Genomic DNA, 25887 nt, shown 5'->3' with positions numbered 1-25887 from the left:
AGAATTATTTACCCAAGTAGCAATATTAAAGAATAATCTTCTGTTAACATGTTAGCTGTGAATACCTGATCCTCTCAGCTGCATAACTTTAAGGAGATAAATAGTTCTGATGATTTCGATGTGGTTATTCAGGTGAGTAAAGTTATGTACATGCATAAGCGTTTGCAGGATTGGGGTGTAAATTGTCTTAAGCAAAGATTTGGCATCTAACAAAAAACTACATAAACAGAAATTAAGAAGCCAGTAAATATGCATGGGAGAGAGGAGCAGTTTATATATTTTTAGAAATGGTATGGATTTTGTTTTCCAGTAGATGGCTAGCAGGTGGAGATTATAGAAATTTTACTTTCTAATTGATTTTTTTGAGGGTTAATTTATTTATTTTTATAGTATTATAAAACATTTCATGTGGTGTCTATTTTAATGTGTTTTGTAGGTCTGCTTCCCCACCAGGTCAGCATCACTCTCCCATATCATCGAGACATCACTCCTCTTCATCACAATCAGGCTCATCTGTTCAAAGACATTCTCCTTCTCCCCGTCGCAAAAGATCTCCTTCTCCAGCCTATCAAAGGACAGCTTCCCCATCTGTGAGACGTTCTTCCTCTCCCTATCCCCCGCGCTCTTCATCCTCTCCTCAGAGGAAGCGAAGTCCTTCAAGACATCGATCCCCAGGAAGAGAGAAGGGGAGGCATGATCGTGACCGAACTTCACAATCCCATGATAGACGGCATGAAAGGAGGGATGGTATGAACGAGTATATGCTTTTCAGAATTATTTTACATTGCCCCTGAAGTATAGTTAGCTGACAATTTGAAAACCTGATGATTTTAATCATTTGGTCATTCAGATGTGCTCCAAGCAGTTAGACAACACATTAGTTAACATGCCAGCAGACACTATGCTAGCACTCCTGTTTCCATTGTACTGGGGCTAGGGCAAAAGGGTGAAACGTTAACAAGAATGATAGAGCAGGCAAGGTCTCTTTCGCTGTACTAGGTCTCATTGCTATGATAGCGTGTTAAACGTCAGTATGGCCTTCGCATTTTTTCTCTTTAGTATCTAACCACTCTTTCCAGTATTTGGGAGTGGCTGAGCCACTCACAGTAGGATAGTGGTCTTCTGTCAAGATGCCAAATGCTTGCCAGTGGATCAACTGAGAGAAAACTCCAGAGTTTAACTGACTGTCCTTCTTTTTCTCCAGGAAGAGCCAAAGTATATCATACCATCCTCTCTGACTCCAATTTTTAGTTAGCTGAGTGTAAAGAAAGACTATAGCATTCGTTCTGCCATATAACCAGTCAAGTCTGCTGAGTAATAATGGCATTTTTATCAATGTTCCCAAACCTACAAAGAGAATGTATGTCAAGATTTATATATCAACTCTAAGACAATACAGTGGAGCCCCATCTATCTGACTTTTCATTATTTTCTTGCTTTAACTCATTAACCACCATGCACTGATCCAGAAACAGGCAATCTCACCAGTGGCCACTAGATGGTGTTGCAATCTCATGCTTTCCCACTCTCCAGGTTAAGGATGTTCAATTTAGATTAATCAACTAATCGAATAGTCGATGCAGTTTGCAAAAACTATTTGTTTAGTCCATAAGGGCACCTCCGCCTTGGAATTGTAGCAAGAGACCAGTTGGCTATAGCTACATTTCAAAAGCGGAAGTGCCGTGGGGAGCACGGGGCCCCCCATCCCCTGTTTCTGCGGTGCTTTGGCTTTTAAAATGTACCAAGAGCCCCACTCTTGCTACATCTCAAAGGCGGAAGCACCACCAGTTCCGTGCTGCGCCCTTGTCCCTCTTCCCCCAAAGACAGTGCTGGGGGGGAACTGGCTTTTAAGCAGGCTCCCCTCAGCACCGGCTTCTGCTCCTCCCTTGCTGCCTCTCTTTGATAAAGGGAGCAAGTGGAATGGTAATCGACTAGTCAAGTCACTTGTTGACCACATCCCTATTCCAGGTTATCTGAATTTTCGATTATCCGATCTGGCTCTGGTCCCAGTTAGATCAGATAAAAGTTCTGCTGTATTTATAACAGAGACATATTGTGAATAAATAAATATTTTAAAAATCAGGGTTTAGTAGAAAGAGAACTTAACAAAGACGATAGTATAAATACACTTTAAGCATGTTGTCGGGTAGAAAAGGAATTAAAAAGGGAAATTACCTTTTCAAGTAAAGCATTTGAACACAGTACTCTATAAAGTAATATGCTGGTCCCAATATTATGTTTTGAAGTCATTGAATATATTTAATCTCAATGAAATGTGATAATTAGTAGGTCACAGATTGACATCCATGGGAGAGATTTTTCTAAGGCAGCAAGAGTATCTAGGCACCCAGCTCCACATTATGCCTTTGTAAATCTCTCTCCATAGGCTTTTTGTGTAAGAAATCTAATGTGATTGCATCATTTTATATGCTTTTTACTTTGCATTGTTAGACTCTAATATTCCAAGCTGAATATCACATTTAAATTGGCTTTCAGAAACGAGAGGAAAAAGGGAAAAAGAGAGAGAAACCAGAGAAGAACGAGATTATGAACAAGAGCAGAGTACCTCCAGAGATCACAGAGATGATCGAGAATCTCGGGATGGAAGGGATCGGAGGGAGACCAGGGATAACAGAGACCGCAGAGAGCCAAGAGAATCCAGGGACACTCGAGACTCCAGAGATACCAGGGATTACAGTAGAGATAATAAAGACAGTCGTGATCAGAGAGATTCACGTTCTACTCGAGAGACCCATGAGTACAGAGACCGAGAGAATCGAGAGACCCATAAAAAGGAAGATCAGTATCAAGAGGAACCACGCGGTTATGGAAGAACCCATGGTAGAGAAGAGAACTCCCGAGCTGACACACGGAATGAAACCAGAAATGAGTCAAGAAATGAAAGTAGAAATGATCGGACTGGCAGAAGTAGAGGCAGAGGTCCAGAATTGTCTGACAAAGGTACTATATGATTTATTTTTTCAGTGTCTTTACTACATTATTTGATAATGAATTGCTGCCAATTAAGCATATGCTGTTAAAGCTATCTTCAGTGGTATTTTCATTAAAATATAACTGTTAGTGCTGAAATGCACAGCAATCCTCTAGTTTCCATTCATTAAACTAATGTAGCATTGGCATCCTGCCATACTACTTAAAAATCCTGAACCACTCTTTTTAATAATATCTGCAACCTTAGGTGCACCCAACGGCCATGAAATACAAATAAGAGCCTGAAATGTAATGAAAGACTAGCACAGGGCAATTTTCTATCCATATGAATTACACAAGCCTTTTTCCTTTGCCTCAAATAGGCATGTTTACCTAGATTCAGTTTCTTCCATTTTTCTCACATACAAACTATGTAACATTTTCTATGACTTTCCAAAACTGGTTTCATTGTAATTCATGCTTGAAGAGCTATTAATTCTTTTATATTATCACCATTTGGTCATATATATTCATTGTGGGGTTTTTTTTTTTTTGCGCTTTGGTTTCTTAGTTCTAAGGTGTGGGGATTTTTTTTTAACTTCCAATAATTGTAGAGACACCATTATTATATTTTAACTGCTTGGTCTGCTCATTTCTTTCTGCATGATGTCTGCAGGCTTGTTTTTTTCTAAGAACAAATTTCAACCATCTCCATGCTATCTTATTACCAGTTAGAACGCCCCATGTTTTAACTAGAGGAGGTTGATTTTTTTCCTGAAAATATGAGTACAGTATTTGCACTTGGTCTATACAATTTGCAGCAGCCTAGAACACAAGTGCAGCATTTGGGCTGTGGTAGATTGTTTCATTATCCCAAATGTATATCAGATTTGTTGACTATAAGGTTTTAAGTAATCAAAGGTTTTAAGTGAACAGGAGTTGAACATTAAAACAATTTTCAATGTCAAATAGAATTTAGAATTTAACTTCTGCTTCAATGCAGGAATTCAGTGAACTGGTATTTTAAATAATCTTATTGTTAATTGTTATAAAATGTCAATGGATTTTCTTACACATGGACTGTTATGGCGGGTGGATATGTTTTCAATAGGAAGTCGGGCAACCAGAGGCTCTCAAGTTGACAGTCACAGTAGTAGTGGCAACTACCATGACAGCTGGGAATCACGAAGTAGCTATCCTGACCGAGACCGTTATGACAGTCGAGAGCAAGCAAGGGATTCATCGTTTGAAAGAAGACATGGAGAAAGGGACAGACGTGACAACAGAGAGAGAGGTATGCAAACATGCATGCACTAATTTAGAAACATACAGCTGACCTGATACTGGAATTTGGCATCAGCTTTGTGCTGAAGCTAATGAAAATTGATTTAGTAAAAATGCTCATTAGTATGGCTATATAATATATGCTCTTCTCTCCCCCACCCCCAGACTGGTTTATGGCATACCCCCGCAGCTGTTTTAATCATCCAGTATGTTTTAATCAAACTGAGCTTTGGGTGACATCAGTGTAAAGAAAGTTGAAAAGAATTGCTCCCCACCTGATCCTGGGCTCTGTGTAGCTCTGCCGCTTTGAAATGCCGCCATGGGAGCCTGACACCAGACTCCTCCCAGTGTTTCAATGTGGTGGCACCGCGTGGAGCTCGGGATCAGCTGGGGACTCCCCTGCTGACCTTGGGCTCCACGAAGTGAAGCCACTTTGAAACACAGCCGCGGTGTTTCAAAGGGTACGTCTAAATTACATGGCTCCATCGACGGAGCCATGTAGATTAGTTTACTCGGCAAAGGGAAATGAAGCTGCAATTTAAATAATCGCCGCTAAATTTAAATAAAAATGGCCACCGCGCTGTGACGATCAGCTAATTGTTGGCACAGCACGGCAGAGGCTTACAGGATCTGCTGACGAAGGGTTCTGGGGTCGGCAGATCCCTGTCTAGACTGCTGCGCTGTGCCGACAATCAGCTGATCGGCACAGCGCGGTGGCCATTTTGATTAAAATGAAGCGGCGATTATTTAAATCCCAGCTTCATTTCCCTTTGTTCTGCCTAGTCTACATGGCTCCGTTGATGGAGCCATGTAGTCTAGACACACCCAAAGTATCAGTGCTGCATGGAGCCTGGGGTCAGCATGGAGTCCCAAGCTGACCCCGGGCTCCATGTGGTGCTTTTGCTTTTAAAGTGTAGCAACAGCCTTAGGGCTGTTTCTATAGTTCAAAGGTGGAGATGCCCTATCAACTAATTGAATAATCAATGCAAAATGCATCGACTATTTGATTAGTCAATTACCTGCAATTTGACATCCCTATTCAAGATAAAACAAAAAACAGGACTATGTAGCACTTTAAAGACTAACAAGATGGTTTATTAGGTGATGAGCTTTCGTGGGCCAGATCCACTTCCTCAGATCAAATTGTGGAAGAATTTCTAGCACTATTCAAGATAGTAACTCTCGCCACTATCATTTCTGCCTTGGAAAAGGGAGCTTAACTGTGTACCCTCAACCTTCAGGATGCCTGTTTTTAAATCTTGATACATCTGTCACATAGACACTTTCTGCTATTCACGATAGGAGACCTGCACTTCCAATGCAAAATGCTACCCTTTGGACTCTAAACAGGTCTTCTCAAAGGTCCTTGCAGTGGTGGCAGCTCACCTACGTAGAATGGGGACCACCATATTCCCATACTTGGACGACTGAGTACTATAGAGTCCCACAGCATACAACCCAGAACAGGTAGTCAGAACCACCTGAGACCTATTTGACAGTCTATCAAAGTGCACACTCACTCCTGCTCGGGCTGTAGAGTTTATAGGAGTGCATCTAGACTGCAGGACAGCACGATGGGGTTACTCCGCCTTTACTTACCTGACTACCAAATGATTCCTCAGGAGCTTACACAATATGTTCCTTTATAGGACCTAAACCTGATGCTCAGGGCGATGACTGGCAAGCCCTTGAAGCACTCGTACCTGTTCCCTACTACATCTATCATAGAACTGGAAGAGACCTCAGAAGGTCATCAAGTCCAGCCCCCTGCTCTAGGCAGGACCAATTCCAACTAAATCGATGAAGGTCATCTTCATAGTAGCAATTACTTCCTCATGAAGAGTAGGCAAACTAGAAACCTTGATGGCGGACTCTTCCCCCGCTCCCGACACACAATTTTTCATAAAGACAGAGTGTCCTCCATACACACCCCAAGTTTCTCCCAAAAGTATTTACCTCATTTCATTGCAACAAACCCATAGTCTTATCTGTCTTCTTCCTGAAACCCCACAAGGATAGAAGGGAGGTGGCACTGCATACCTTAGACATCCACAAGGCAATTTCATTCTACTTACAATGCATGAAACCCTTTTGCACAACTCCTCAACTCTTCATCTCATCTGCAGAAAGATCACAAGGATTACCCATTTTGAAACAAAGATTATCCAAGTGGATCTCGGACTGGTTTACACCTGGCCTATAGTATATTTCAGAAGGAGCCTCTTGTCTGTCATGTGGTTTCACTCCACAAGAGCAATGGCAGTGTCAACTGCATTTCTCTGAGGCCTACCAATGGAAGAAATCTGCAAAGCTGCCGCATGAGCCTCTGTGCACACATTTGTGCAGCATTATGATATTTACACTTTTGCAGCCTTGGATACCCAATTCGGCCGAAAAATATTCTGTCACCAATTAACATCTCCCAAAGTTCTGACCACCGAGCATGACTACTGCTTTGTAATGAACTAAGGTGGAGCACTGACAGGGACACTCCTTGAAGAAGAAGGGAAGGTTACTCACCTGGTGCAGTAACTGGAGTTCATGGTAGCCCCTGTGGGTGATCCACCACCCAACCTTTCTTCCCTCTGCTTCGGACGCATCTGTATCCACATCAGAGAAGGAACTGAAGGGGGATGGTTGGCTGCACATGCGGAATAGTCGTTTCAAATGTTGCACTCCAGCGGTTCTGTATGTGTAGCCGACTGTGGGCACTCCTACCTAAAATCTCCGATTAGAGGTACAGTGGCACTCAAGCACCTAAGGTGCATCTTGAACTCCGGTTACTGCACCAGCTGTGTAACTTTCCCATTCAAATTATTCACAAGTTTTATCAATGAAAGCAAGATTGAGATGTTTGCACCTATATATTTATTTTTGTTGCTAAGGAAGAGTTACATAGGTATCAGAGCTTGTATTTTTCTAGGGGAACACTTCAATCTTCCTGGACACACAATTGCAGATCTAAAAGTAGCCATCCTGCAGCAAAAAAACTTCAGGACCAGACTTCAAAGAGAAACTGCTGAGCTACAGTTCATCTTTAAGTTTGACACAATCAACTCTGGATTAAACAAAGACTGTGAATGGCTTGCTAACTACAAAAGCAGCTTCTATTCTCTTGGAATTCACACCTCCAGATCAGCTGCTAGAAGTGGGCCTCATCCTCCTTGATTGGATCCACCTGGTCATCTCCAGCCTGATCCTGGCCTGCATATTTATTCCTGCCTCTGGAAATTTCCACTACATGCATCTGACGAAGTGGGTCTTTGCCCACGAAAGCTTATGCTCCTACACTTCAGTTAGTCTATAAGGTGCCACAGGACTCTTCGTCGCTTTTGCAGATTCAGACTAACACGGCTACCCCTCTGATATTTTTCTAGTGTTTCCCCTTTGCCTGCTGCCAACAATATTCAAGTTAAACAGGGATTTCCCTGGAATTCTAGATGTTATTTCCTATTTACATGCAGAATTTCCCCCCTCTTTCACCACCAATTCCTGTGTGCTATGCTTAAATAGTTTTGCTTTTGAATGTTGTGGAACAGCAGGCAATGTTTAAAAGATTTCAGTTCTGATGTTTCCATTATTTCTCCTTTGCTTCCTTTTCTTGGTCTGAGTTACCCTGATATTCTGCATGACAGATAAGCCACTGAACCAGTCTGTTTCATATTTTTCTAAGTATTGAAAGGGCTGGCTAGAGGTGCAGTGGAACTGAGAATGGATGAAGTAAAGTAAAATCCTGCATTCTTTAATAAAATAATAAACATTTTAAAATGAAAGTGCCTGTTTTAAGCATCTCTTTAATGGAAACCTAATAGAAAATATCTGATCATGCTTTTGAGCAAAAGTAGTAGTCAAATGTTAAGCAGATAAGTTTTGAAATTACTAGGAATAGACTTTACAAAATAAAATCTTTATGGACATGGTTTGTTGTGATCTTAAGCTTATTTAGAAAAAGCTAAATTTTCTTCATTTTAAAAAATATTTCAAGATAATGCCCTTTTCCTCATGCCCGTCAGAATCTTTTCCAGCATTCTGCAGGAAGCTTCTGCTTTGTCTAATGAGGCTCTCTAGATTGCATTTTTATTCTGTATCAAAGTATTTTAATAAGAATACAGAAGCTTCTTCTATTCTGTTTTTAAATATTAGTGTACACTGAGAGGTGTGTCTATTTAATTAGTCACTGGCAATGAAACTTGACTTTCTTTACAGATCAAAGACCAAGCTCCCCAGTACGGCACCAAGGAAGGAGTGATGACCTTGAGCGTGATGAAAGGAGAGAAGAACGAAGAGTAGACAGAGTCGATGATAGGAGAGATGAAAGAGTCAGAGAAAGGGAAAGAGAGAGGGAGAGAGAACGAGAGAGGGAGAGAGAGAGGGAGAGGGAGAGAGAAAAGGAAAGAGAACTAGAACGAGATCGTGCCCGAGAACGTGAGAGAGAACGAGAGCGGGAGAAAGACAGAGAACGTGAACGGGATAGAGACCGAGACCATGACAGGGAGAGGGAGAGAGAAAGGGAAAGAGAAAGAGAGAGAGAACGAGAGCGAGAGAGGGAGGAACGGGAAAGGGAGAGAGAGCGAGAGAGAGAGCGAGAAAGAGAAAGAGAACGAGGTCGGGACAGAGATAAAGAGCGAGAACGTCAGCGAGACTGGGAAGACAAAGAAAAAGGAAGGGATGACCGCAGAGATAAAAGAGAGGATGTCCGAGAAGAAAGGAATACAAGAGATGTCCATGAAGAGAGAAAATCTAAGTAAGTGATAGTTTCAGAGAGAGATCTGTGTTAGTCTGTAACTTTAAAAAAAAAAAAAAATGACGAGTGGTCCTGTAGCACCTTAGAGACTAAACTAAGCATTTGCTAAGGCACAAGTAGCACATACCTGCTCAGTTGTAGCTTGTGGAGGATTGTGTTGACACACCACAGCTCCTACCAAATATCAGAGTTCACTCTGTCTCATTCTGATGTTACTGTAGCACGTCCTTTGATGAGGTTGTGTTGAGATTCTTGCTTAAAAATTAGATTAAACCTTTGTTATATGAGAATAACATAGCATATCCTCCCTAAATTTATAGCATTTACTCTAAATACAGAAAGATTTTTTTATCTGATTAGTTTAAATAAGTTTAGAATGACAATATACATTTTGTGCTCAACTTATTTCTAGGTCCTTCTAGCAAATAAATTCTTGATTCTTCATTGGAGTGATTTCTGGGTATTACTATTGGTAGGATGCACTTCTGAGTTCTGGGATATGCCTTTAGAGCAGTGTTTATTGGGGCCACAAGAGTAACCTCAATCCTTTCTTTATGTAGCCAGCTGTGGATATTGGGTTCTTTTCTCTATATTCAAAGCAATTTCTTGGGTTTTGTTCAGAACTCGTTTTGATTTCTCAGATATTACTGGTTAGCTAGTTTGTAAAAGAAATAGCTTGCACCAAGAGAAGTTTTACCTATGACAGTGCAGTGCAGACATAGCCTAAGAGTTTGACTGGTGTGGTTGAACAATAGTGCTGCAGGTTATGACTGTCCCTCTGGCATAGCCTATGTAGCTGAGTCATAGGATTCCACAGGTATCTGTAAGGGCTAGTACAGGACCTTTGGCAAAAAAAAAAAAAAAAAAAAGTTATATTAGGATAATCCCTTAAACAATACTAAGTTTGTAAATTCTCTTTGTCTTCAAGACAGTTGATCATCTTAAAGAATATTTTGTTTAAAAGTTGGGAAGTCTCATTGAAAATATTTTAAGTATTTGTAGTGGAAATGAAAACTGATCTTATTTGAAACTTCGTTGTTAATGAACTAAACTACAAGTTACTGATATTTACAGTGGTGATAAAGAAATGCAGCTTTTGTTTTTTTTTAAAAAGGAACTTGTATGAATTTTGTGTTCAATATAGGAAGCGTCATAGAAATGAAAGTAGCCCAAGTCCTCGTCAGTCACCCAAGCGCCGCCGTGAACATTCTCCTGATAGCGACGCGTACAACAGTGGAGATGATAAAAGTAAGTAGAAGTGAGTTTTCTTTGCTGAGTATGCAGACTAATCTGTAACTATGAAGAAGTTCCTCGCAATCTTAAATAGAAAATGATTGATTAAACTTTTTATCATGTCTTCATCTCTCTGTTTTTCCATTGTAAGTCTGTTTTGCTTGGTGGGGCTATAGGTTAGACATATTGTTTATTTTACATACTGTTTTTGTTGTAATATGTTGGACTTGTCCTGGGTTAGCCTGAACATTTGTCCTTAAGCTGCTTATTAAAAGTGTATGTGGGGGGGATACTGCAGATGTTAAAAGCTTGAGGAATGTAGCTGGACATAATGGATTGTTTTGATTGATATTTCCTTTGACATGTGCAGGATGCACAAAATGTGTATTTTCCCCCTTCTGAACAATAACTATATATATCTTTTCCACTTGTAGATGAGAAGCACAGGCTGCTAAGTCAGGTTGTGCGACCACAAGAATCCCGATCTCTCAGCCCCACACACCTTACAGAAGACAGACAGAGTCGAAAGCCAGAGAGAAAGGAAAGCTCTAGGCGTTACGAAGAACCAGAGTTCAAAGAGAGAGTTTCTTCAGGAGATAAACAGAGAGAACAGAGAGAACAAGCAGAAGTCACAGAAAGTTCGCGGACCAGGGTTCAGGAGAGCTTAGGACATCGTCCTTCCGAAGAACGAGATGCCTCTGATAGAATACATGAGGAGAATAAAAAGAAATCTAAAGTGCTGAAAAAGACCACAAAGAAGAAAAAAGATGACGACATCAGTGTGGAACGGTACACCAATGAGTCAGCTACAGAGGAGAGCCAGGTCTTTTCACCCAAGAAAGTTCCAAAAAAGAAAAACATTGAGAAGAAGCGTAAGAGGTCAAAGGGTGATTCTGAGGTTTCTGATGAAGAAATTGTCCCACACCATAAAAAGAAAAAAGGCCCAAGAACTCCCCCTGTAACGACAAAAGAGGAGTTGGTTGAAGCAGTACCTGAGAAAACTGTGGCAGTTGAAGCTGGTCCAAAAAGAGAAGACACAACATTTAGTGACTGGTCGGATGAAGATGTTCCAGAACGTGGTGAAATCATTGTTCCAGAAAGAAGCACTGAAGAATCCCTTAGAAAAAGTCACAGACTGAGAGGAGAAAAAGTTGAAACCCCGCATGTTACAATAGAAGATGCACCTCATCGCAAACCCGTGGATCAAAAGCGCAGCAGCAGTCTTGGCAGCAATCGAAGCCATGCTTCAAGCAGGCTTCGATCACCCTCCAATGAGTCTGCTCATCGAAGTGGTGATGACCAGACAGGTCGGAAAAGGATCTTGCACAGCAGCTCCAGGGACAGAGAGAAAAAGAACTTAGAAATCACTGGGGAACGGAAATCCAGAATTGATCAGCTGAAACGAGGGGAACCCAGCCGCAGCACGTCTTCAGGTAATAGATCGATTTTATATAATGCACTGTGAAAGTGAGAGAACTTCATTTCCAAATTCTAGCATGGTCTTAAGCTCATGATTTAAAACTTTTGGCATCAATGGGGATGGATTATCCTTTTGCTAATCATCATCATCCATCATCATCATCATCATCATATATTATAGAGTAACCCAATGTCTGTGATTCTGTAACGGTGTAACTCTTGGTGTTGCCTCTGGGCGGCACTGTTGCCTCTGTAACATTCTTCGCCTCCTGCCGTGGCGCTCGGCTGACTTCTGCGCCGCTCAGCCAGGCTGCCATGCGGAAGCAAGCAGCGCAAGCAGCCGTTTGGGGCTGCTTGCTGCTGCGCGGCAGCCCAGCTAAGCAGCGCAGAAGTCAGCCAAGCGCCAAGGGGGTGGGGCGGTGACATACACAGCCAGGGGGCGGGGCCTGGACAAGTGTAATCCCCGATAGAGACAGAGAAGAGTTGGAGGAGAGCGAAGGAGACGAGAATGGAGGAGGCAGGAGAGCTGAGAGAGAGGGGGGGGAGGCAGGAGGAGGAGGAGGAGGAGCGAGAGACCGGAGGCTCAGGAGAGAAGAGCGAGATAGAAAGGAAATAGGACATGGAGGAGAGACCTGAAAATCCTGTCTTATGATGGGCTATTGACTAGTCATACATATACATATACATATACATATACATATACATATACATATACATATACATAGTAGCCCAATGTCTGAGAGTCTGTAACTCTGAAATGCTGGCTGTTCCCTCTGGGTGGCCCGTGCCGCATGGAGAGTGCAGGGCCCAAACGGCTGCTTGTGCCACTTGCTCCCCCGTGGCGGCCCGGCTGAGTGGCGCAGAAGTCAGCTGAGCGCCTCGGTGGGAGGCAAAGGGGGGCGGGCGGGGTGGTGACGTGTGGCGTGACAGCGCCTCCGGGCCCCGCCCCCTGGCCGTGAACATCACTGTCCCCCTTCGCCTCCCGCTGTGGCGCTCGGCTGACTTCTGCACTGCTCAGCCAGGCTGCTGCATGGGAGCAAGTGGCGCAAGCGACCATTTGGACTCCGCGCTCCCCATGCAGCACGGGGAGTGCGCAGCCCAAACAGCTGTTTGGGCTCCATGGTCCCCCAAGTGAGAGGCAGGAGGGGGAGGAGAGCTGAGAGGGGGAGAGACCGGAGGCTCAGGAAAGAAGACTGACGTGGAGGAGAGACCTGAAAATCCTGTCTTATGATGGACTAATTGGCTAGTATAGGAATATTCAACAAGAAATAGCAATTTATACTGTCAGGGTAAAAACATATCTGTGGAACTAATTAAACTTATGAATTATAAAAGCTCTTGTGCTAACAAAGCACAGTAGCAGTTTTATTATATAAAGGTACTTTAAAAATTATAAACAAATTGAAATCAATTTTTATATTGAAATTATTAAATGATGTGCAGGAAGTTACATTTTTCAGGGAGCTATGTTCAACATGGTTCCTGAGAGAAATTTGTAGTGAACTCATTAGGTTGTGATCCTTAATAGTAAGTTTAATACACATTAAAATCTTTTTTTCCTGAACCAAAAGAATCACTTGGAATTGATTTGCTTAGCTTTATGCCTGTAGAGAGTGAGGAAAACAAACAAGAAATTATTTAAGATGTTACAACTCTTCATTGGATAGTTACTGTTCTCATGAAACAAATGAACTATTGGACAGCTCCAGTTTTCTTCATGTTTCCTGTACTAAACCATATATAACTTAGCAGAACTGAAAATTATTTCACCTACTTGACAGGTAGGGAACAAATACATGTTTGCTTGATAAAGATGTCAATGGCTGTTCCTCCATATGAAAAGAAAGGGAAGACGCAAGAGCATCCTGGATGTTGTCTAGACAAAATCAGCATAGGAGACATACTTCTGTGTCCCATACTTATTTATTTTTTAACCCTTTCTGATGCCATTCTGGTCTTTTCTTTTTTCCTTTTTTTTTTTTCAGGTAGGCTGTTATATTGGAAAAAAATTGATCTTGCTCCAAAAATATATTTTTTAATTAACTGTAAACTAATTACCAATCCATGAACGGAGGATTCAAAATTCCTGGACATTAAAATATGTCCCAATATTATGCATCTATTCTTATTTCCTGATTTCATTTTAAGGTGAAATCTCTACCACCTTCTGTGGTGATGATTTTGTTGTCCAAAATATTCCCTACCTTACAGTCTGCTGATGGAAAAAATGTGGCTGGGATTTTCCAGTTGTCTCAAGTTTCTGAACAATCCTTTGGAGTCTAGAAAGAGAAGTCTAGTTCAGTTCAAAATAGGATAACAATCATACCAAGCTTCTCCTAAAAGTCTTGATTTAGCATCAAGAAAATGCATGGACTTTGTGCCACTCTTTATAAACCTGATGAATTCAAATATGTAAAGGTTTGCATAATGAGATGTTGTCAAGAACATACACATACGAAAATGTATCCTCTTCAAAGAACATGTGTGTATGCTGTTTGTTTTATGGGTCTTTAAACACAGTAGCAGATTTTTAGGTGATTGTTTCCTTTAAGTGACACTGAATATTTGTTTTCAATTTTTCAAGAAGTCTTTAAACTGTTTTGCAGACAGTTGTGCAGCAGTTACTTGGTCTTCTGTTTCTATACTGTATTCTTGTTGCTGGGTGATGGTTGTGTGATTATGCGAATGCCAGCCTTTCTACTGTATCTTTGTAATGAGGGAAGAATGCTTTACTGGTAGCTCTTAGTTAACAGAAATGTCAGTACTTGTAATTTGCACATGCATAGTATTTGTTGCTTAAAAATTGAGAGCAAGTAAAGAAGTTATAGAAAATATTTTCATCTGTTATGGAAATATGGCCATATCTGTCTGAACAAAGCAGTTTTAACATTTCATGCAGTGAAATGAAGTGCTTACTGTTAAGAGAAGAATATGATGTCTGAAATTCAGTTGCTAGGGGAATTTAGGCAGAAACCATTGCTTGATTTGAAATGTTTGATGATTAGATATGGTCAAGTCATTTTCCCCCTCTTATGAGTTAGAATGCATCCTCCACCAACACCCTATTTCCTAAAACCATGCTGGAATATTGGTTCAGTACTGACTCAGGGGAAAATGCCAGACTTATTGCCACAACTCGGTATATCTGGAGGACCCCAGTCAAATGTCAGTCTATATCTTGGTAAAATTTGATATACTGATGGGATTACAGAACAAAATTATTTGCTAATCATAGCTTTACTGAATTTCAGACTGTCAAATTTTCAAAATGATGATGCTTATTTTCAAAATGATGATGCTTATGTTTTGTTTCACATACAAAATACAGAATGCATTTGGTTTGATTTTTAAAGAAGCCGACTTTAGCTATTGAAAAATGTTTACTTGTCCAGTGATAGGAGGGTGGGTGAGGATAATTAAGCAAAATCTTGCCCTTAAATATGGTCAAATACACGAGGAGGCTTTTATGAAGAAATCTTTATTCTGTATTATTCTTAAGATGTAACCTGCCCCAAAGGTCTGTTGTGACAAGAGTCTGTAAAAATGTTGTCTATGGATATTTTTGTCTCTTTTTATACAGATTAATGTGTACTGTATTCAGTTGCTACAGTCATGTCTCTTTAATATTTTATTCAGATCGTCAAGATTCAAGAAGCCACAGTTCAAGAAGAAGTTCTCCTGAATCAGATCGTCAGGTTCATTCCAGATCTGGGTCCTTTGAAAGCAGGGAGAGGCTTCAAGAACGAGATAGACATGATCATGATCGTGAACGAGACAGAGAAAGGAGGGATGGAAGGCAGAGAGAATGGGACCGAGATGTAGATAAAGACTGGCCACGGAATCGTGACAGAATCAGAGAACGAGAGCGAGAAAGGGAAAAACGAAGAGATTTGGACAGGGAAAGAGAGAGACAACTTCCTGATACTTCTGAAAGAGACAGAGACAGGGACAGAACTCTTGACATTTCTTCTCAACCAGAGTCAACAAAGCGAAATGAACCAAAACTGGATAGGGATCATGAAAAGGAATCTGATGGGGTTTGCCGGGATACTACAGCTTTGGAGAAGGAAAGGACAGAAAAGGACATGGGAACTTCACAAGGATTTGATGATGGAAATGAAGCTGAGAAAGTGGAGAGTTTAGAAGGTGAGATGTTCTGGAACAATCATAGCCGATCAGTTATTTTAGTTCTTCCTCTTTTAATGTAACATTCAATTACAGTATATCAGAATATTTTTCTGCTGAAAGGTCACACTCTGATTTGCGGATTGGTTCCAACTTTTCCAGTGTGGAAGCAGATACTGGAGAAAAAAACCTTATGAACAGCTTTTTAGCATGTGCTTCATTAATTGTGTACTTCCAAAGCAGTCTGGAGACTAATAAACACAAATGAGACATGGTATAATTGCTTAGGCACCAAATTTCTGAATAGTCAAGTGGTTTAAAGAACAAAAATTCCCTTTTCTTCATCACCCCCTTCCACCGTTAATTTATTTCTTAGTGTGGGAGTGATAGCCAGTGAGGATAATAAGGAGAATTAAATTGGAAAACTGTAGAAAAATAGAAGGCATTTTAAGAGGAAAATTTGATCTTATATTTTGCAACTTTTTTTTAAATTACTGCATTATTAAAAGGTAGCATTTGTGATGTACCAACCATTTTTTCCTAGTTGCCAGACCACAGGTGATAGCATAATTTTAAGATTAATGTAGTTCTTAGCATATAGGCAAGTAAGTCAGTAGACAGGTGTTGTCCAGGAATAATGTCAGAAAAGTAATTTTATTCAAAACAAATAAAATTTGCTTGTTTTTCTGGATCTGAAAAAAACATGTGCTTTGTTTAAGAAACAAAGGTAATGTAAACAGGAGCAAACACTTACATTGAAAACTACATTTAAAACCCACCGAGGAAGAACTGAACTATGTAGCATGATTCTTGCACTTCCCTAAGACAGATTGAATGGTCTGGTTTGTTATGAAACAGGAAATATTCCATAAAGTATTTGGAAAATCTAAAACTGTTAAGCACAAATTTGAGACTGAATAAGAAATGGTATTCTTGGTGTATGTCTCACTAATGTTGAATAAATTCTTCCTGCTACGTTTATGTTGTCCAGACCTTTTCCCAAAGGATCAGATGCTTTCCTTCCCTAATTATTTTGTCAGATTTTCTTGATAAAATAATTATTTCCTGTTAGTTTTCTTATTTTTTAGCAGTCTGAAATTTGTTTGTTTATCTTTTATATTACAGAATAGTTTTGCCTTAGTTTATACCTTTTCAGTGACACACACAATAAAAAATAATTCACTCTGTCATTCAAAGCAAAATATTTTTTTAAATTGGAGTTAAAAAGATGATGCACATTCTCTTCTCTGATTATTACTCAAGAACTATTGTTGTTTGATTTGATTTATGGCTCATGCACATTTCATGTGTGCTGCATATGTTGCTTCATGAGATCATTCTACTTTTGAAAATCAGAAAATATAGTTTGCTCTATTCAAGCATGCAGTTAAGGAAAAAATGTGAACTGGTGTATTCATTAGTATAGAATTTGAGGTCTACTATAAAAATGGATACTGCACCACGAAGATCTGGGGTTTGTTACGTACTGTAAATGTTAATACTGAAAATTATGTTAAGCTCCAGAGTGAAATGTAGTGTAGATTCTAAGTTTCCCTTTAGAGAGAAAAGAGAACATATCATCATACAACTTTCACCTCTGATAATGGTGCAGCATCAGCTGTCTTGTTCTGTTTTAGGCTACAGTCATTGTGCATAGGCCTAGCACAAAATGTGTGAGGATTTAATTACTTAATTATGATTGTGTTCAACTTTTTATGTGTTTGCTTCAAGTGAAGACATTAATGATGCTAAGGAGACTGTTACTCCCTGCAAAGCAGTGACAGGTGTTCTGAATAGTTAATTTACACTCTTATTATTGTGTCTTTCTCTTAGTTTTCTTCATTGATTTCAAATTTTTGAATATATCAAGGCAAGTAAATTGTGTCCTTGGATGCAGCTTCCACACAAGCAGAATTTAATTTCTGGGGGAAGAGGACAGGTAGCAGTATTTCTGCTATACTCTGCAAGGAGAGCAAACCTGTAAATTCCAGCTCTTCCTTTATCAGAGACATGCTGGCAGAGGCTGCTCGCTCAATGGTATTTCTCCTAGGTGCCCAAATCCAGAAAGTCTAACACTGCTTATTGATCCCGTCTTGGTGGTTACTTATGGAATGGATGACTGCCCATTGTCTGTAGGCATATGCAAGTATACGCAGTTATCCATGAGCCTGGGCTCATCGGTTAACCTTCAGAGTTATATTCAGGGTCCCAGTATGTGTGGGGAGCTGGCTTAAAAGCCAGCTTCCAGGGAGCTGCCTGTCCCCCATGTGTAAGCACTGAAATTTTCAGTGGTTACGTGGTTACTTAGTTAAATGCATTTTAACATCCCTAGTTGTCTGGAAAGATCCTTATTAGGAGTGTTAGATAATGTGTATTCTAGTAAATGTGTATCTGGAACAAGTTTTAGTAGTTACATGGTTATTAAAATGCTCCCTGGAGGTGGGGCCAGCAGCTAGTGTGCTCTTGGCTCCGATCCCCACTCCTGAGCTGCTGCCTCTGTATCAGAGGCAACAGCATGGGGCAGCAGTAGCCCCTGTCCACGGGGTAGGGAAGGGGGCAAGCTCCCTAAGACAGAGGCTGTGACAGCATCCCACAGATGCTATCAGAGGCCACAGCATACACTTTCAAGCCTCTTTTTGGAAAGTTAAAGATAAGTCTAGGGCGTGGTTAATTTAACTGTACCTTCTGGCATGCTTACTGTTTTTTTTGTTTTTTTTTTCTTGCTACATCCTCTTCTTCCAGACCTTAAGGGCCAAATTACTTTCTGATTCATGGGTGCAAGCAGCTTTTGAAAGAAAAAAATATCTCCTTACGCTGACTTTATGTAACTTACCCCATTTTTTTATTCCTTTTAAATTTGACTTTGAATATGTTTGCTGCCTAACATTGCACATGTTGAAATTGACTTGGGCCAAGTTAAATTCATGTGTTTATTACTTGTCAGGTGAGAAATTATTTGACCTCCAGCAAAACTGAACAGCTTCTATCAGTGCTGAATTTGCTTCCATAAGAAAGCGATCAGCTTTACTTGTTCAAACTATATATGCTGCAGTCTAGTTACAAGGAGGTTGCTGAAATATGTAAAAGTGAGTTTTATAAGTTTGCAGTGCATGTCTGTTTCTATAGGAGGAGAAGATGAGGCCAAGATAGATGATGTGCAGTCATTGGGATCTGCTGCTGGAGAGTATGAGCCAATCAGTGATGATGAACTAGATGAAATTCTGGCAGGTGATGCTGAAAAGAGGGAAGATCAACAGGACGATGAGAAGATGCCAGGTAAAAATATATTTAAATCAGTTTTTACTAGCAGTTGAATGCAAACATTGGATCAGTTGACATAATGATAATTATCTTTGTATCTCATTCGTTATTATTACTAGGGAATTGTCTTTGAAAAGGGATAGGAAATTTTAGAGATACTGTAATGATTCCAAATTGTATATATTTTTTCAATGCATTTTAATGAACTGGGTGTGCTGATAGGCATTCAAAGTAGAAAAGGCATTTGATGCCAAGTCCTATGAGATATATTCATTCATGCTGATTATAGCATACCTGTTATATTAGATAAAAGCACAGTTCCAGTTCTGTGCAGTAAATCACGTCGCCCTATAGAACAGAATTATTGTATTGTCTATACCAATTTTATAGCAGGTCTATCATAGTGGGTTCTTAGTTTTACTGTGTTCTTTATGCCAACTGAAATGACTGTTTCCACACCAGCAGGTTCAGCAGAGCCCACACACTCTCTTCATTGGAGTGTTCAGGAATATTAAAAACAAAAATTAGGTTTTCTTTTGAAATAAAAGGCAGACACACAGATTTTGGAGGAGTCCCTTAATCTAGTTTTCTGCCAGCCTTGTGAGTTCAATTCCATGATCTAAATTCTGAAAAAAGTACAAATTCACCTTTTTGAGAGGGCTTCTGAACAATATTCAGTTGATTTATTCTGCCTTCAAGACAGCAGGTGAAGCTAACCACTCATAATCAGGGATGATAATTTGATAACTCATTCTTCATTGTATCTTTTGCAGATCCTGTCGATGTAATAGATGTGGATTGGTCCAGTCTTATGCCAAAACAGCCAAAAGAGCCACGAGAGCCTGGGGCAGCACTCTTAAAATTCACACCATGTGCGGTCATGTTAAGAGTTGGCATTTCCAAACGACTGGCAGGCCCCGAACTCTTCACCAAAATTAAAGAAACCTGCAAGAGAGCTTTAGAAAAACCTAAAGGTAATTCTGTTTCTCTTGGGGATAAAGTGCCATCTCAGGATTAGTAAAGTGCCTTTGAAAAGAATGAATTAGTAAGCATTTTAATTTCAAGGCACACATTGATTTTTATGTGGATACTTCCTAGTTATAGGTTGTAATATTGTAGTGGTTCCATTGATTTAGTATCCCCTGTGAATTTAATTGGTTAGTGTTTGGATTATTTCAGGGAGGATAGGCCTTACTTAGCCAGCTTATGTGAGCAAAAATTATCCTTATCCTGGGTGAGTGGGTTTTCAAGTCCTACTTATAGTAATACACTCCAGGGTCAAAGTTTCATTTGGCAGTGGCTTGTGAAGTTGATAATCCTGCACATTTGAACCTGCATGGACTGTGTGAGGAAGTAGCAGGAACAGTTGCTGCTCTTCATAATTCATTTTCAGGCTCTCTCACATGGCCGAAGTAGTTGAGAATATGAGAACAAAAATGTGAATATGTAAAATATGCATTGTACATCAGTTCCAGGGAACTGTGCTAGGATTTACAGGATATAGGTTCAGCAATGTTTCTGGGAAATTCTGTGTGCAAGTAGGTTCTCTGCATGGGTAGGCTCTTCTGAAATGGAGTAATTAGCTTGAATGTGCTGCATTGCTCTGATCTGCTACATTGCAGTTCTGTAGGTCTTGAGCATGACTCTTTTAAAACACTTGCATCTGGTAGAATTTTTCCATAAACTGCCTTAAGACTGAAGAGGAGAAGATTCTGCAACCTTCTGTGTACTTTCTAAATCTTCATCTAAAAATTCTGCTGCAAAGAAACTTTACATTGTAGATCCATCTACTGGCCCAGTTCATCTCAATAAGTGTCATTGCTTCTGTGAGCCATTAAATTGTGAAAATAAGCATATCTATTGCTGCTGCTTTAAAAAACACCCAAGTAAATCAAACAATGTTAAGAGCAGAATTTGTGAAACACTAGCCCATTTATACTGGCAGATAGGACTTATGTCTGTTTCTGTAGGATTTAAATTTTCTTTAAAAAAAAAAAAAGTTATGCTACTGTATGTAGATTGAAACATTATCATCTTCCTGTTTCTGGCTATTTGTAGACACAAGAAAGGGGCAAACAACCTAAGAGGTAAATTGTCTCCTCCGTGCTTTCCTTAAGTACTGAATGCTGGATAACTATGGCAGAAATGAGAGAGAGAATCCTCACTATAGCTGATGGAATTCGGAGCCACTCAGTAGACTGTACAGTTTAACAGCTGCAGGAGCCTCTGTGGCCCCTACCATGTTTTTCTTTCTGTGGGGATAGGGAGAAAGATCAGAGAATCAGTGATGGTAGCAAATCCTCCTGCCCTGTGCCCCAACTTGTCTGTGCACAGCTCTGCTTCATAGAACCACACTTGTTTTGTTGAAAAAGTCCTTCTGTACTTGTAGAAGGAGGTTAGGAATTTTCCCCTAAGATACTGTCAGTTGCCTCCATATATCTCAGGGTTGGGTTTCTGGAACTTCCGGGAACCTTCAGTTACCAAGTCCTGTGTGGGCATTGAACACTTTTTATGTGTAGGATATACTTTTTGGTCAGTGCATGCTCAGTGAGGATTATTTTGTAGCAATTACTCAATTTAAATGACTCCGTTTAACAAATAATTTCAATATAGTGATGCTGCAATTACAAAAAAGAACTAAAATATTTTTGTTTCTTGACTTATCTTCATTGATATTTGTAACATTTCTTCCCAAAAGTTTGTTTACTTTCTCACCTATTCAGTGCATTAATCTCTTGCTGCTATTAGTAAATTGAAGTACAAAAGAAAGAAAACATTCAATTGGAATTCTTGTTAGTTTATCTGTGTTCTAGCAAGTGATGGAATTTAAATCTCTTGTTTTTATTTAGTTGTTTCCTCCACAGCTGTCATTTACAACTGTTTCCTCTTGGGGCTCAGGCGCTTTGCTGCAAAATAGCCCTTTGAGCCAACAGCATCTGGTACCTAGGCAGACTCCACAGGCTGGTTACAGGCAGGCTTTGAAGCTGTCTTTTGGTCTGACATTTACTTGAATTCCTGATTAGCCACCTGGATTGTCTTGGCAACTCCATTGTTATTTTCTTTGTTCTATCCTTAATTCTAAGTAAATTTGTTACTTTTACCTTGCCTGAAAAATGTCCTGCTCAGCTTGGTCAAAAGATCACTCTGTAAGTGGATTAAAAATGTGTCTCCATGTTCCCTGTACACATTTTGTCTGGATCTCTGCGTTAGCCTTTGAATTTTTACCCATTAAGTCTGTATTTAGTGATTCTCAAAGAGCCTGAGCATTTTATGTGACGTCTCACATCTGTATGTGAGACGTCATGTAAAATGCTTAGGCTCCCTCCCATATAGCAAGTAAAACAATGCTTGATCCCTAGATGTCACAGAATTGCACCGAAGGCCATGCTTTTTTTTTCTGTAATGTATCACATTAGTCTTTGTAACTTAAGTGCTTTGTTCACACAGTTATGCTTTAATATGTTATCCTTTTGGTTTTATATTAATCCTCTTTTTTTATTCTTGGATTGATGGCAGTGTTATCTGTGTTAGAGGTTGTGCCCTGGAAAAAGTAGAAGGAAGCTCAGTTCCAAATCTACCCTTCTCTGTCATCCCTTAATAAAAATTGGGGGCAGTGAAGTTGCTGTTGGCCTCCTGTGCTACAGCTGCCCACTGACACTTCAGGCAAAGAGATTACACAGAACTTAGAAGAAGTATTAATGCTGCTATTCCAAACAGCATAGACAAGAAAGTTTTGATGGGCATGAGGAAAGAGGGAATATTCTACATAGCCAACTCAAATCTTCTTGGCTGGATCTGGCCTATTTCGTTGGTGTGTACCCATTGGTTGTACAGAAAAAGGGAGCATAGCACCCATTATTGCCAACTTTGAACTCCCTTGTTTTCACATCTATGCATTTGATCACGGAGGAAGCCCGTTCTAGAGCAGTGCCCAAGTTATTAACCCTTGGTTGTGCTTGCCATCATAGTCCTTTCCCCCTCTAGTTTTGAGGGTAAAAGCACATTCATTCCAGAGTCTTCTATAAAATGTGACTCCACTAAACAATTCCACCTTATCCCCTATTTATTTTGCGTCTGCACATCCTAAACACAAAACTCCGGTCAACTGAAGAAGTCAGCTGGGCCCACCAAAGCTCATGATACCATTTATGTGTTGTGGTAGTCTATAAAGTGCTATCAGACCATTTGTTGTTTATGTTTATCCTGTAGAGACTAACTTGGCTACCCCCTGAAGCAGCTGAGGAGTTTATATTCTTCTCACGCAGTCCCAGTCAACTTGTCTCCTATTTCCTCTAACAGTTCAACTGTGGGCAAAAATTTTAGAAATAATACATGACAAAGGGGTCTAATAAAACACACGATCATTTTTAACGTCAATGAGTTCGCTCTTCTGTGGGTCAGAAATATTCATAGTTGGTAAAGTTGTACTTATGTATGGTGATCTCTTTGTAGATGCAGAAAATCTATTTGAACATGAACTTGGGGCCCTGAACATGGCTGCATTATTGCGAAAAGAAGAGAGAGCAGGTCTTCTTAGTAACCTTGGTCCTTGCTGCAAAGCCCTGTGCTTTAGAAGGGATTCTGCAATTCGTAAACAGTTAGTAAAAAATGAAAAGGCAAGTGCATGATTTTATATAGAATTTTCATAATATAAGAACGTCAGTTATCTTTGTCTTCAAAATATTTCTGTAATCTTATAACCCTTTCTTCCAATATTAGTTTACATGTTATTTTTGGTCTGTTTTTCTGTTTTCACTCTCTCTACACACATATTTAGACTTGTCACAATTTGATTATTTTTTATGATTTCAAATGAATAATATCAGTGTTTATATTTTAGCAATTTTTCCCTTTTGTATTGATTTAAATTTTCACAGTTGGGCAAAACTGAGGGAGTGGTCAAGTCAGACTGTAATTGGCAGCAGATACTAACATTCACAAACTTGACGTTTTGTAGTCGTAAAAAACACAGATTGTCAACATCGCATGTCAAAATATACACAACAAATATCCTTAAATGAAAGTGAGTTTTCATGTAGCTTTTTTCTTTTCTTATCTGTATATTTTGATTATTGATTGAAATATTTTTTGTCTGTCTGTACAGTGAAATCAGTGTTTACTGACCAAAACCTAATGGAGAGACTTTCATTGGTATTACATAATCATGAGATTTTTATTTTACATTATAATGCATAAGAGATTTATTTGAGACATGTGGTTAGGGTTGAGTGTTCCCTTATATGCGAGATTTAAGTTTATGGGAACATGGCTTTTATGAGATGGAATTTAAAGAGATGTGGTTTCAGGTATGGTTATTAAATATTCCCTTGATGTATTTGGATTCTGTAGGCTATTGTACAAATAATGCTTGTACAAGTATAGTTTTTTAGTTTAGAAATGTTACTAACTATTCCTGTAAAATGTGTTTTCTAAGGCTTTTCACAGTTATTGCACACTGATAGAGCCCTGCAAATCTGCAGATATCTGCTTTATATCCACATCTTTTTTGCGAATGCAGTTGTGGATACAAAATGTAGCTGTGCAAGTTTCTATTAATAGAGAAGGCAACATTACTGTTATAATTAGGACAAACCATTTCTAAGAATATGCAGTTATTACTTAATTATTGAGGATATTTGAATCTAACATCCCAGCCCACTTGTCAAAATATCACTGATTTTTTTTTTTCTCACTCCACACAGGGCACAACAAAACAAACTTACACAAATTCCCCAGTGGTAGACAGTGACTTGTTACGGTTGAGTCTCCGATTATTTAAACGCAAGACTGTGTCTCAAAGTCTTGGGCAGGAAAAGACAGAAGATGTTACTAAACTTCCACAGACAAATATCCAGCAAGAAGTATGTGTGTCCTAAGCCAATGTCCACTTTGGAAATGCATCTAGTTTATCTCCCATCAGTAATGTTGATATTTATAACTTTTGAACTTTGATTTGGTTGCAAAGCAGCTGGAAGGTATGGAAGAAAAGACTATTCTTACATGTAATTCTATTATGTGTTTGGAGGGAATAATTAATAGTAAAAAAATTCAAAGATCTTTGTTTTCAGTTCATCGCAACTTTTATAACATTGAATCTTACACTATAACATATACCTGTTTTATGGTTTTATGCATCAAGTGTAATAATTTCAAAGATGTCCATTTTTAGAAGTCTATTACATCACCTGATATTAAACAGAAGAAGAAAACTGTCTGTGTATGCTTTTTCTCCATTCTGAAATAATTTGTCATGAGACCAATGATGTATATATTGGATCATTATTACACACACACAAAAACAATGTGACCATTAACATGAACTCAAATTGGGCTTTTTAAAGTAGCTGCAGAAAGGCAACACAAATCATTTTGACTGTAATACTTTCTTAGTATGTAGGCATTCAACTATGTTATGCAGAGCCAAATGCTAATACTGTAGATTTTAGAGAATCGTGTTATTTTTTGAAGAAAATATGCAACTTCGTGTGTACACGTAGGTATATTTATGCCTGTATACGGTATACTTTTGTGTAAGTTTCACCATTTTGGTTTTATGCTTCTTAAACTAAAACATGGCTCATGCAGTTCTTTCTATTGCTTTCACTTTTAACATTTTCGAGTGACTTATATTACTTTAATTCTGTTGTCTTCACCATGTGCTTTATAAGCAATTAATCTTTTTGCAATTTTATGTGTATTTTAAACACACACCGGTACTTTAAACAGAACAAAAGCTAACATAACACTTCTGTCAAGGTTTAAATTTTTTTTATCTACAAAAAGACAGCCTTTGAGCTGAATCTATTAAATCATAGCTTCAAATGTGTTAACCCCTCTTTTAATCTCCTTTTTCAAAACACACATTTCATTGCCAAAAACAGTTTTCAGTA

At 39.3% G+C, this 25887-nt stretch overlaps 1 protein-coding gene across 9 annotated transcripts in view; it reads left to right on the top strand.

The window, feature by feature from the left end:
* ZC3H13 (zinc finger CCCH-type containing 13) overlaps positions 1–25206 on the top strand; it is a 61272-nt gene extending 36066 nt beyond the window's left edge. For 8 of the 9 annotated variants that reach the window (XM_089775478.1, XM_089775475.1, XM_089775474.1 and 5 more), the window contains 11 exons: positions 437–747; positions 2497–2961; positions 4043–4225; positions 8422–8959; positions 10104–10207; positions 10627–11625; positions 15248–15757; positions 18863–19012; positions 19771–19971; positions 23450–23613; positions 24700–25206. In XM_089775478.1, coding sequence (XP_089631604.1) covers positions 437–747; positions 2497–2961; positions 4043–4225; positions 8422–8959; positions 10104–10207; positions 10627–11625; positions 15248–15757; positions 18863–19012; positions 19771–19971; positions 23450–23613; positions 24700–24873 — 3799 coding nt within the window. In that variant the 3' untranslated portion in view covers positions 24874–25206. Of the gene's footprint in view, positions 1–436; positions 748–2496; positions 2962–4042; positions 4226–8421; positions 8960–10103; positions 10208–10626; positions 11626–15247; positions 15758–18862; positions 19013–19770; positions 19972–23449; positions 23614–23874; positions 24021–24699 lie in introns of all 9 variants that reach the window. The other variant, XM_089775476.1, reaches the window with a different exon arrangement.
* The last annotated feature ends 681 nt before the right edge of the window (positions 25207–25887 follow it).

This window comes from Pelodiscus sinensis, chromosome 1 (genome assembly GCF_052426305.1).
Source record: "Pelodiscus sinensis isolate ZL-2025 chromosome 1, ASM5242630v1, whole genome shotgun sequence".
Classification (NCBI taxonomy): Eukaryota; Metazoa; Chordata; order Testudines; family Trionychidae; genus Pelodiscus; species Pelodiscus sinensis.
Note: the sequence above shows the minus strand (reverse complement) of the source record. Positions and strands in the feature narration are given on the sequence as shown.